Source organism: Aquila chrysaetos, chromosome 5 (assembly GCF_900496995.4).
Source record: "Aquila chrysaetos chrysaetos chromosome 5, bAquChr1.4, whole genome shotgun sequence".
NCBI classification, from domain to species: domain Eukaryota; kingdom Metazoa; phylum Chordata; class Aves; order Accipitriformes; family Accipitridae; genus Aquila; species Aquila chrysaetos.
Genome location: NC_044008.1, coordinates 7,707,374 through 7,721,254, shown reverse-complemented (window position 1 = coordinate 7,721,254; position 13,881 = coordinate 7,707,374). Strand labels below are relative to the sequence as shown.

At 39.4% G+C, this 13,881-nt stretch overlaps 1 protein-coding gene across 7 annotated transcripts in view; it reads left to right on the top strand.

The window, feature by feature from the left end:
• BEND7 (BEN domain containing 7) overlaps window positions 1-13,881 on the top strand; it is a 49,197-nt gene that overhangs the window by 13,962 nt on the left and 21,354 nt on the right. For all 7 annotated transcript variants that reach the window (XM_030014615.1, XM_030014613.1, XM_030014614.2 and 4 more), the window contains 3 exons: window positions 1,566-1,865; window positions 7,833-7,955; window positions 10,418-10,683. In XM_030014615.1, coding sequence (XP_029870475.1) covers window positions 1,566-1,865; window positions 7,833-7,955; window positions 10,418-10,683 — 689 coding nt within the window. The remainder of the gene's footprint in view (window positions 1-1,565; window positions 1,866-7,832; window positions 7,956-10,417; window positions 10,684-13,881) is intronic.

Here is a 13,881-nt window from a genome sequence, read left to right as displayed (position 1 = left end):
ATTTTTCTAAGTTTGGACTAGAAGTGTTTTTGCAACCGCCCACTCTCCTTGCTGGATCAGGGTGGGCTGGAGCCAGCTGGCACGGGCCCAGGGAACCGGTGCGCCAGGTCAAGCGGGAGATGCTCTGATTCAGCAGAGGCTGGAGCGGATCGTACAGCTCGTCTCCCCTTCTGCTTATTCGCCTCCTGGAGCAAAAACTCCTTCTCCAGGTACTGCGTGTCCCTGGGTCCGTGGGGCTTGCAGCGTGCCGCAGCCACATTGAGCTTGGCCAGAGGAGGGGAGCAGCAACCTCCTTTGGGGAGAGGGTTGCTGCTCTTTTAGCTGTCTGGTTTAGCCAGCTACCTAAGCGTGTGCCTAAGTTATTGAGTAGTGCTGTTGAGTTGATAAAATTGTTCACGTGCCTGCCATTAGCACACTTTCAAATACTTTGTCGAACCAGAGACCATGCACATTGCACCTTGGGTTTTGGAGGGTTGGGTTTTTTCTTGTGAAGTTTCTTTTGCACTATCGGTTTGCCAAAAGTAGGTTTATTTTGGGAAGTGTGAATGTAAATTGAACAGAGGATACCAAATATTACTGTATTAAGTATACTACAAAGGAAAGTTGATTCATCAATTTCTTGATCTTTGTTATTCCATTTGCTTAGGTTGTTTGATTTTTCTATTACCAGTAAAAAAATAGAAGCTTCTTATTTCAGAAGGGGCTATGAACGCTTCCTTATTACTAGTGAAATGTAATATATGCTTTAACGAGCAAAATAGCTACTATCTGCCCAAAACACATATATTCATTGTGCAATCAGCAGTTTCATATGTAAAATTAATACTTAAATGGTGCCAGGGGTATTAAAGTATGTAATTGTTATTATTTAAATGCCCTGAATTTATTTGGAACAGTCACATTTTTCTTGTATATATTTTCATTTTGTTTTCATGATCTACATTTTTAAGACATCCAGCAGTTAGGCTATATACAGTTATACATGTATTAGCTGCTTTTTAATTTATTCCTGTATAATCCAGTATTATTAAATTCTGTGGACTAAGGAACTGATCCTGTTCATTAAAATCAATAGATGCAGTGTTGCTCTGTGTGCGTGTGCGGTGTGGTGCTTTTTGTGGTCTATTTTTTCTTTGTAGGATCTATCCTTCAGGATATAGCAAACTGATCTATAAAGGGTCTGATCCTTTAGGCTTTACTTGGGGAAAATAACCACTGATGTCAATGCCTGAATAGGATCTGTTTCTTAAAAGGATAGTTTGTTTGAAGCTGCTGTAGCTATTATTATTTCCTTCTGGAGAAAAATAATCTTAGTCATCAAAGCTTTAGAAATGGCATTGAGAAAGCCAAGTTCAGCAGGTCTTTCAACCATGAGAGATGTCAACCATCGCTGTGTTAAAGCGTAGCCTGGTACATACCAACGACCGCTCAACCATTTCTTTTCTTTCTCGTCTTTATTTATTTATTTTTGTAGTCCAACTCTTACTGGCATCTAAAATCACTAATCTCTACCCATTACCGTTTTTGCTAATTTACAGTGATAACTGTGGCTCTGTTTTCATTAGGAGATGAAAGCCGGGAAATTAAAAAACAAGTTACAGGGATGAGAAGATTACTGAATGACAGCACTGGAAGAATCTATCAACGAGTTGGCAAAGAAGGAGAAAAACTGAAGGAGGAGCCCCAAGATTTAGACTTAGCCTGGGCCCAGCGCCTGAATCCCCCTGCAGAGTCCCAGGCGAGCCTTCATCCTTCACAGAGCGGTGCATGGAATGAATTATCACCCCAAGCTAGCCATTTTTCAGGGCAATACGGAACTCGATCGAAAACGTTCCAAAATCAAACGCGAACCGTGACATCCAATGGTATGATCTGCATTAGATACTGAGAATAGTACTTTTTTTTTTTTTCCTCTCCTTGTACTCTACTAAATTTCTGCCTTTGTTGTGATGATTTATTGTACCGCTGCACTGAAAGTAGTTATAGTTCAGAGTCTACAAAATGAGCACATAGTTATCACTTTGAAAAGGTGTGAAAGTGGGCACAGTGCATTCTGCTACCATCTGTCTTAGCTTTTAAAATGGATTCCTGGTGATAGGACAGAATTACTCAATGCTGTTATGGGCTTAATTTCTATACAGTACTTATTAAAACAGCTTTTGCCATTGTTATTAAATTCATAGCTAATTAAATGTCAACCTCTACCACTCCTCTTTGCAATGAGTAATGTAGCACTGTTGTGACACCACTTGTGGAGCAGGATTCTACTGACTTTCTTAAGGGCATGGCATCAGCCTTATAACTGTGGTCACTGAACTTCAGGTACAAAATCCCATTACAGCCTTAGGCTTTTATTCCGATGGGACCATCGGAGAAAAGAGATGATGGAGTCTACCGGTGAACAGCATGTACTAGAGCGTGGTCCATCTTGTACTGGCAGAGAATTCTGCCCTGAAGTAGATAGCAGTGTGCCCTTTAAATGCTTTTTTCTTTGTTGTTATAAGTACCAGAGAATGGAGGTTTTACTGCCAGATTCCTGAAGGTCGTCTTTAACAATCTAAATTTAATTCAGGAAGTTTTTCTCCTGATATTCAACCCTAAATTTAGGGGGGGGGGGGGTGTATATTGAAGGGGTACCTCAGTTCTAAATTGTGGAAAATAAAAAATTGTGAGATTGCATCTGAAAACATTATCAATTTCCAGTTGATTCTGAAGGTATTCATACTTCCCTATAGGAGCATCTGCTGTGTATCCTTCTCTAAAGACATACAAGTTCTCATTGCTTGTAACAGTTAAAAAGAAAAATACTACTATTATTCTCACTACTGTCCTTTAGGAAGTGTTGTCACTGCACTAAAAAACATACAGCCCTAGGTTTCACCAGATTGACTGTTTCTCTGTAGAGACAATGATTCACACAGAGGTACCGGCTGACCTGGAAAAAGATGTTGCAGTAAGTCATGCTGGTTTTATTTATTTTATAATGCAAAAAAATAGTTGAGTTTTTTTAAAGGTGCAGATCCAGGGGAGAGGGGAAAACGCTTGATGGCATTTAGCATCCGTGTCTAAAACTGTGCTCTCAAAATCCCACCATAACAACCTTATAAATGTGGAAGGACCCGAAATTCATCACACGTCTCTCTGCCCTGAGCGTCCCTGGGCACGGGCAGGGACAGTTCTCTGCATGCACAGAAGTGCCCAGGCCTGCACAGATTAGGTGCCTAGCTCCTGGATCCAGAAAGTAGGTGGAGCAGCACCTCTGTCCCCTCAGGGGCCTGATTCAGCATGTGAGCTAAAACGTGTTGACAGGATTTGGCCCTGTATGCAAGAAAATGTCAGCGCTTTAATTTTTCGTACGAGCAGGAAGGGTTCGGCTGATTTATGATCTCTTACAGGTTAGAACAGCCTGTGAGACAGTAGAAGGGTTGGGTTGAGTGACCTCCTGGGCTGGACAGGAGGAATGCCCAGGCTCCCAGCTCTTGGGAAGGTGAACCAGGAGGCACCTTCCACCCCTCCCTCTGCAGCTGCCCTGCTACAGAAAGGAATGCAATCTTTTAGGTTATTACATAAAGACGGGTGTGGGCCCTCTCCGCCGGCCACCTTTGAAAAGACGATCTGCGTAGCTCTTTGGTTAGAGGTCTCCGCCTCCAGCGGGGTGTTGCGATCCTGCCAGATGGTTTTGCTGTTTTGGCTCCAAAGCCTGGTCTCTAGGAAAGGAAAACTTTTGATGCATTTCTGGGCTGTGAGCAAGCTCTGAAACTGCTCCTCACCCAGCACGCAGCTCTTCTGGGTGGCCAGTGTAACATGTCTGATTGTCCCCATCCCCTGCATTGGGAACCTGAGCATCTAACTCAGTATTTTAGATGTTACTTGGAGGATGGACAAAGTCCTTAGAAGCTGGGTGTAGAAATGCTGAACAATACCTCAAGGGAGATACTACTCCTTGGTACTTACCATGGTGTTTAAACTCATCAGAGCAAAACTGTTCAGGTAGGATGTAAGCTTATTACCTGGGGCTGTCAGGCCGACGTCATCACTGGGGAGATGTCCAGGCATCTGTAGCAGGCAGTCTGAGTCCAGAAACTGTTTCTGTCAATTGTGGATAGATACTGTATAGGAAGCTAAGTTATGCGTTGTAGGCCGATTTACTCAAATTTTCATGTAATAGGCATGCTAAGTCCATCTAACTAGTATAGTTACCTACTTGCATGGTAAAGGTGGTTCAAGGAGAGGCTGGAATGGATGTTTAATAGGTGCTGGTATAGAAAGCAGTTGTGAAGAAGGTATCGGCAAAAATAGATGAGGAGAGAACAGGAGGAATGGGGGGAGCCTAGGCATTGCTGCAACAGAGGGAAGAGCAGGAACATACTTGAAAAGCAAAGTATTTATTGCAAACCAGATTTAAGGCGGTGGTTCCACAAGTCATGATATTAGGTAGATGTCTGTGACCCAGTGTGTTCAGTGGAAGCCTCTTGGGGCTACAAACAGTGAGTAGCATGTCTGCCCTATTAGAGACAGCAAACTCATAGAGTCTGTCTAAAACATTTTGGTTTTGTTTCTTGTGTTCTGTAGCAAATCTGGCAGTGATGCAGCAGCTGAATTGCTTTTTGGTTATGTCAAGATCATTTTCAATGGATTGCACTTGCATGCTTTTCAAATATAAACTTGTGGTAGCAATGTTATACCAGGTGAATTCACTCTCAGCAGACCCAGCTGCAAGAACCACTGTCCTGGGCTACTTGCTGCTCACATGGGGGAAGCAACTAATGGGGTTGTGTAGTCTCCTTCTCTCAATCATACAAGCCGGTATCAAATTTGCCTGCTGGCGAGCTTCCAAAAGAGAGGGAGATGGTGCTTTAAAGACTCCTTCATAAAAATAAAAAGTCTGTTCTCCTTTTAAAATTAAAAATTGATTTATAACAAGTTGAAAAGGGTTGCTTTTGTCCTCTAAAAATGATAAAGATAGTGCTTGGAACAATGACTGAGAACACTCTACAAGATGTTTCTTACAACACAGTAACTGATCAGAGGATGGAAGATAGAAAGAAAATAAAAAACCCTCATGAATATGTATGAAGTCAGTAGAACCCTGCTTTGATTTGAAATATTGGTGGTCTCTTTTCCCATTTCCAGTACCTATGGTAGATTTACATGGGTAATTTCTATCAATGCTAATGGGGATTATAATGTAAATCCCCCATGCCTCAATGGGAAAATAGACCCTTTGGTTTTACATCAGGAGCCTGTGTGCCTGCGTGCTTTCATTAGGAACTTGTTATATTGCAACAGGAAAGATGTACAGGTATTTACTGATACAATTTGTCCAAGTTTTCACATGCAATTCACCATGATATAGAGTCTTTCTTAAGAAGGAAACAAAAGCCACCCGCCCTGTCTCCTGTTGTAGTCTTTCAGATACTATTTCTAGAAGCCCACTGGAATATTGGATTCTGATCAAGAGAGAAGACAGGCTTTATCCCGAGGAGCTTATTAGTCTAAAACAACTGAGAAAGCACTGGAAGAAGGATGTTCTTACTATGTATTTGTCTTGTATTAATAAAACTCTCCTGATTTCCTGGGACTCCATTTCTAGGGTACCTGCTTATCTTACTGAAAAGTGCGAGTTACGCTGATGCTATTAAATTATAAGAAGTCTTGAACTTCATCTACTTAAAAGTCTACCTTTAACAGATAGGTAAATCTGAATAATCTGCTGCAAAGCTAAAGATACCTTTTTTTTTTTTTTTTTTTCTTTCCCCTCTGTACCTGTAACAATAGGCTAAATACTTTATGGACCATTGAAAAGATAAAATCCCATCCATGCCCCAAGGAACATTCAGTGACTAGACAGCGTACAAAGGAAGGGTGAGATCAAACTAGGCAGAGCCCTACTGAGTCAGTAGCCTCTTATTGTTTTAATTTGAGACTCTCAGCCTGTTTTCCAGATTACTTTTTACTTTTAAAAAGTTTTTATTTACAGCTGAAACCTTGGAGAGAAGAAGCCGGTGGAACTATTGCATTCGTATTTGCTAGATTTGCAGAGATTCTCAAAGTACTCCATTTATCTTAATGCAGTATTAACAGTTTTTGTCCATGAGTGATATTTTAAAATACCTACATTTGTAATTACAGTAGCGTGGACAATCTAAATATCTGAGGAAAGGAGGAGAGCAACACCCAGAAGATGTCAACAATCTTTAAGTGACACATCAGTTTAGCTTCACAAGTAGCTCACTTTTGGGAGAATGACCACCAGTTTTCTCAAGTATGATAGATGTTGCTTCAGAGCTGAAGGACTGAATGGAAGGAGATAGAGAACAAGTGCCTACAAGGGAAGGGAGATTTGAGGATGGAGGGACACCCTGGAAGAACTAGGAAAGGGTGGGAGCGATTTAGCAGTGGCCAGATTTTTACCCATTTCAAATGAGGATTGAAGTCAGGGGATCTGTGTGGGTCTGACATCAGGGAGCTCTGATGAAAGAACACAAACCAAACCTAAAAAGGTATTAATAAACTGGTTTGGCTTCAGAGGAAAGCAAAAGTAATAATGAAAAATGGGAGGATTTATGAGCGAAGACTAAATGAGTTGCTTATGTTCACTTTAGCTAGGTAATGATTAAAGGGCACCTGATAACAGTCAGGCTATGGAAGAAAAAGGGAAATACATTCTCTGAAGTCCACCACATGTGACACCAAGCAAGATGATTTTTGTTAGATCCATTTGTACCTATCTTCATAAAATGATCATCCCTCCTCTTGCATGCTTTGATGAGCAGTAAAATAGCTATCAATTTAAATGACTGTAAACACATTTTGAAATGAAGGGGGGTGCATCCCATCTGGCCTCAGTTTCAAGCAGATACTGCAGGTGTTTTGTTGAATTTTGAAAATTTTATTTGCAGTGTTAAAGCTAGTGATACAGCTATTTTAAACTAAAGTGCAGGATATGCAGCTAAAGCTTGAAGTCTTTCAGCTGTTACAGCCTGTCCTAATTCAGGACCTATGGTGCAAAACTTCTGGAAAGCAAGGCAGTAATAAAAGCACTGCTAAGGGCTAGAACTAGAAGTATGTAAATTCAGTTAAACACTAGTAAGAATTACTAGAAAAGAAGAATCTGTTGAACTACTATATTCATTTTCAAAGGGAAACTGGAAAGCCCGTCTTGTAGGTCACAGTGCTGGAAAATACGCCATAGAAAACAATCCTACCCTAGCAAACGGAACAGCAGATTTAAAAGCTTTCCTTGCTGGTGGTTTTTTCCATCCTGTTTGGTTTGGGTTTTTTTTTTCTGCAAATAGGGTATTTTATTTTCATTCTCAATTCTTCACATGGTAAAGAATCACATGTAACATTCAAACAGTTTAAAAATTCTTAAGCCCTCATTTAATGTACAGTATAAACCTTTATTACACAGACTGTCTTCATTCTTTGTAAGACTGTTCCGGGAGATGGGCTTTTTTGTGTGTGTGTGATAAAGTGAGTATGTTTATAATGAGGTTTGGTGCTATTGTTATTCAAGATGAACTAGCCTGACAATAGGAAGCCCTGCTGTGAAGAGTGCATTGTGTTCACGCTCTGAGCAGTCTTCTCCGGCCCATGTAACATTGCATCCTCTACTGTATATAATTGCACATACTAGTAACTGGATAAAAACTAGTGGCCCCTTCCTCTTCAAAGGGACCATGTTGAAAATTATTTGTTTTCTTGCTTTGGATCTAATTTCATGATAGGGTATATTGCTAATAGTTTCAAACGCCTGCAGGTAATTGTTGTTTGGGTATTTTCGTGTGGGTTACATTGTCTCTCCCCTGTTCCGTTCCTCTCTCTCTCAGGAGAAATCCCAATGGTGAATTCATCAATTGGACCAAACTGCTGTACGTGTAATTGCCAGTCAACCCTACAGGCTATTCTTCAAGAGCTCAAGACCATGCGAAAATTGATGCAGATTCAAGCAGGTACAATGACCGGTCCCATACATGCGTATCCATGACAAGCATCTAGTCATGCTCGTTGCAGGGAGATTGGAGTAGATGGTCTTTGGAGGTCCCTTCCAACCCAAACTATTCTATGATTCTATGATCTTCTTGTTAGGAGGAGTGGTCTAGTAAGACAGAAATCTACGTGGAGACTCAGGAAAACCTGGACTGTTTCATGCTCTTGACACATCGTTCAAAGTCAAATTTTCACAGGCTTCTTGAAAATGTAATTTCTACTTCTCAGATCCTTACCTGTAACATGTGATATTATCTTGTAGGAATCCTTTAAGGCTAAATTAAAAAAAAAAATCTAATGTGAGTAGGTACTTTAGTAATGGGAGCTGAGTGGTTAGATCAATATGCCATAACCACCCCCAGTTTGTTTTCAAGCATTCATTCAGAGGTGGAAAATGCTACTTTACCTGTTATCTGCTTACCAGTTCACTAACCTTAGGGGTAAAAAAAAAATTGGAAGGCTACTTTAAAGTTATTGTAGAACAGTTCATTCAAAGATCTTTCAAGTTACAGCTCCATGGTAGCCTCAACTGAGCTAGCCACTGCCTGTTGTGGCTTCCATCCTTCTTCAGGCTGGTTTACCAGTTCTTTCTACTGGCTGAACCAGCAATAATCTGTTCGTCGGGGAAAACTATTGAGGCTAGTGTTCTGCTAGGCTAGGAGCTGAAACAGAACAGTGCAGAGCCAGAAGAGCACTAGAGCCAACAGGATAACGAGACCATGGCAGCTAGGAGTTAGGTAGGTCATCGTAGGCTGCTGTGAAGCTGCAGCCTCCGTGCTTCCTAAAAATTAGCATTAATACTTATGAGTTGGAGGTGTTGGAGATTTTGTCAGTTGAGTTGCCCATCCAGTGTGAGTGATGGGGAGTGGAGCCATGGAGTTTTTTCTCTTCGAGCAGCTGAATAAGACCTCTATAAGAAAAGGGAGTGTTGAGTAATTAACTGAAATATGGGTGGAGTGAAGGGCTGACTAAACTCCTTGTCTTCATGGCGTATAATGCTTGAGTGAGCAATGGGAAGGATCAGACAGGTTTTCTAATATCAGTTGATACACATAAAAATGCTTTTCTAAAAGTCATCGATTTACAAAGAAGCACACGGAGGCCCAGGTTTACAATCTTTGCTGGGACAGGGAGTTCTTTACACAGTTGTACCGATTTCATTGAAATTATGTGCGTGATTAAAAATGGCTTGTGGGTGAGAGGTACAGAACTGGCATTTATGCCAGGAAAGCTGGCCCCTCAATAGCAGGAACCTTTATTTATTATGTATCTACAGTATAAGTACCTTGTTAATTAGTGAATCTTTTGATTCACTGGGAATAGTTCATATTTTCTGGTAGGCATGAAATGATGGCTTTGCAGAGAAAAAAAGTCATTTGGCATTTTTGTTGCTAAAAGAAAAAAAGCTAAAATGCAAACATGTAAGTGAAAGTGTAATAACTTATTTTAGTATTCAAGCACCCCTCTGTCTAAATGATAAACTACAAATTAGAGTCTTGTAAATCCTTGCCAGAAATGAAATATCCCAGACGTCTTTTAATAAACAGTATTCCAAGGTTTGGTTTTTTTCCTCACGCTGTGTAGATGAGGACTATTTGTAGTTCACTTGTAGCTCAAATGAGTTTGATTTGCATGTGTAGCACTTTTGGCTTTATTTTTTTGACCTTGACCTTACTGATTCATGCAGACATATAATTGTATCTGCATAGCATTCTGCTGGAGGACTTGCTCACATTGCTACAGGTTCATGATTGGTGCCTTAATTTATACAAATGAATGTGGATACTGGAAAATGCAAAATATTGATAAATATAAAATAAGATCTCTTAGATTTCATAAACTGTCAGTTTCTGTGTATGAGCAAAACAAACTGATGCAACTTTGGGTTACTTTTTTCCCAGAAATTAAACTGTTGAATAGTGTTTTCACTCATTCTTGACATAATGGTACTTGAAATGTTCTTGCCGAGCTGATTAACTTGGTGACTACATTCATAAAAATAACTGTAATTGCATTAGCACTTGTATTATCTTACTTTATCAGGAAAAGATGCTCAAAGACAGTGACATTCTCAGTCATTCAAGAGGGTATACAAATTAATCATTGCTTAAGTCCTTCGTGTCACCAACCATCTAGTGGTCACGAGGAAAAAGAACCATGTATTCCTAATTTTCCTAAAACGCTATTCATCAGTACGTCTTGAAAAACCTCATAGGGGAGCTCAGTGTCATTATTGCCATTGTACAGATTGGAAAATTATGCAAAGGTGATAAAACGTAACTGTTTCACATGCAGAAACAGCCCTGAAAACCGTACCACTTATCCACAAGATAAGTTCAGTATGTTGGTAGTTCAGTGGTGCATCTGTGTGGTTATACATGTGCTTTTTATCTATAAATTTAATTCATTACTTTCTTTCATTCAGTTGGGACTCAAAACAGACAGCAGCCTCCTGTTCCTCTGATTTGTGCGCAAAAGTCAACAATATCAAGAAAGAGAAATAAAAAGAAAAAACTGCCCCTCAAAACTGTTGAACCAATTACCATGAATAAGAAACCCAACTCCACAGAGAATGAAAAGAAGCTATCAGCAAACTCGGAACGATCGAGTCTGCAAGCAGTTGAACCCTCCCTAAAACCAGAAACCCCTGTTTCAGGATTTGGAATTATCCTTGAATCGGCTTCATCAGATGTAAGTTAATATTTTAATATGTGGTATCACAGGATTTTAAAGCACTAACTCATTTGGGAGAATCAGTACTCAAGTCAGGTTGACATGTGTTCCCACTTCTTGTTGGAATAAACAAGCAAATCCTGGGTAGGGTTGAATGGAGACAGTAGGGTGAGATGTGGGGAGTGCTGATTACAAAGTTTTGGGTTGTTTTTTTTCAACTGAGTGAGTGCTGATTACAAAGTTGTGGGTCTGTCTTTTCAACTTTAATGAGCATGTAGTTCTCCCTCGAGTTCAAGGCTGCCTGTTGTTTGAGCTTGCAGTGGAAATTTGTTCATCTCTCCTGTTGCCAAGAGCCACCGTGAGATCAGGAGCTGTGAAAAGTGCTGCATGTATAAACCATTCACAACCCTGTCATTTGCTGATGAGTGCATGTAGTCCACACGTATACCCTTATCCTGCCAAGGTGTATTAATGTGGTGTGCTTCATGCCTGGCTGGTCCCCCTGGCTTCAGGGGACTCCTTACCTCTACAAAGTTCATACCTCAGTCTTTGCTGTATCGGGTCGTTTGGTCTTCATCACTGTGGTTGCTGGATGAGGGCCTTGATGCTGTTGATGATGTCAGTGTGACTAAAGGGGCCAAAATTTGCCACTCTAAAAATACATACTTTTCACATGTGAAATTGCAGTAAGTGTATTTTCTTCATTCATGTAACGTGTATGCATTGATAGAAATTTCATGTATCTGGTGGCTGATTGGCTTTGTTTAATGACCAAACAGATGTCATCTGAACCAGTTCACTGATGAGTAAACTGATCATTAATTTCTCTAATATATTTTTAATTTTGAGCAGGCAGTTTCCAATTTCCTAAGTACTATTAGCTAGAAAAACATAATTAAATTCAGTATCAATAAGCATAAATGAAAACAATGCAGCAGATAATATTCTACCTTTCTGGAAGTGGGAACTAATAATAAAAAAGAGCAGTCATGATAATTCAGTTGTATAGATGCAAGCCACACCACTAATTAGATTGCAGTCTCATGCTACAGAGTCAGCGTAGTGATACAGAGTAACTAGTTTGATGGTTTTTCAAAGGCTTTCCTTTTGTAGTATTATGCTTAATAATGTTTGAGGGAATGGTTTGGGGAGGGACTGGTAATTTATCTCCAGTACACAATTTGTGCTTATAATTTTTCTTTGCTTGTGGCACTCTTTTCTGGTTTTGAAAACCGTTTTTTACTTGCAATGGAATTTAATTTGGCTTTATGAATGTGTTCCATCGCTGGACACAATTCTTCGTGCCAATTTGACCTAAGAAAAAAAAGAAGAGGAAACATGTGGCTTATAAATCAGGTCCTCATCTGCCATCCCATGCTTTGGCCCCTGCTTGCCACAGTAGTTGTTTGACTAAATTTACAGAGCCAGAACCTCGAGACAAACAAATTGATTTTGTTTTGTCTTTGGAAAGAAAACAGTTGAGTTCTGAAAACAGATATATTTAACAGTGGAAATAAAATGTGACCTTAAACATTTTAAGAAGGCTAAAGAAAGTCACTTCTGTCAGAATGAATGGCGGTATTATCTTTTTCTATTTATTCATAAGCATCTCCAGTGTATCTGAGTGCCTGAAAAAACTGAAAGACATTTTACGCAGCACCATAAATAAATGTTCCCTTGAGAATATTGCACGAGTTGTCTGTAGCGGGTGCTGTGTCATATGCCAGGACTGCCACCGCTGTTATTTTGCCAACATTTATTGAACTTTAAGAAAAAACTCAGTTTAATGTGTATAAAATTGGGGCTACTGAAACCAGTGCAATTAGTTCAGATTTGCTGAGATGAAATACTGCTACTTATGGAGGTGGAAAAAGTCTTTGTGAGACCAACTCCTAATCTGGCCCATGAAATGTAATGTTCTGTTACTCTTAGTTAAACTTTCTGTGTTTGTTTTACTGTTACAATATTTCATTTATAACCTAATCATTTCTAATCTACATAGTACAACCTACTGAAATGTCTAGGATTAAATCTAATTCACTGCCAGTTAATTTTAGCACAGCAAAAGCCTTTGGCATTCAGGTCTTATTTATTTTATTGTACACGAGTAGTTTACCCACCTGTTCCTTATGCCATGATCGTTATCTACTAACAAATGCTTTTCCTTTTCAGAAGTTGCATTCAAAGTGATCATAAAGTTCAATTAGGTACTGATTGTCTTTGATTGAAGAATAGTTTACTACTAAAGGAAAGCAATAATAAATCAGCTTTTTGCCTTCAAATTATTTTACTGATATACAAATTGATTCCTATATTAAGAATAAAATATTCGAAACTAAAATAATATTGACTCCTCCATGCTAGTGCACTGGTAGGGTTTGAAATGTATTTTACAGCTGTATTAGTGAAGATGATTTGTCTGCCCTAGGTGTCTGGTATCACTGAGGTCATCTTAGATTGCTATCATAAGGCTCAAGACCTAAGTAAGAGAATAGGACAGGATACCTTCATCACCATGACAACTACATTCTGTTTTTTGGTTAACACAAAGTAGAATTTTTTCCAAGTTCTAAACTTGGCCCACATTTATTTACTCTTGAAAATCTTTTCTGTCACCAGAAAGTTTAGAAGTAACATATTAAAAACCCACCTACTTCAGAAGGTTGTCAAATGTCAAATAAAATAACTCTGCCTGTTTTGCTGGATCCAGCATTTTGAAAGTTCTCAAGGTAAAAAACAGCTTTTCATCCAGAACAATCTGAGAAACTTACATGCTTTTTAGATTTTTATTTTTTTTAATTACTATCTGCATATTTTAAGGTTCTTTGTCCTGGCTTCCCAAAGCATTGTAATCTTCAGTTTTATCACACAATACACATGCATATCCAATGATAGTGTATGATTTGAAAATATTCTGCTTGCTGTAACGCTCTTGATACTGATTTTTAAAAATCCATGGGAAAAGAGTTACACAGCCAAATTCTTCTGAGAATGGCAGCCCTTTCTTCTGTCTAGATTCAAGATGTTTGCAGGTGATTTGATAGGAGATGGCATTTGCTCTTGCTCTGTAAACATCTTTGAAAATGCACCATCACTGGTGGACATGTTTTCATGTAGGGGAAAAAAAAGAGCAAGTTATTAGGAGCAAGGCTGTAATGTTAGCTTATTTTCTCACATCATGACCACTGATTTTTTGCCCCCCTTGCCAACTTTCAG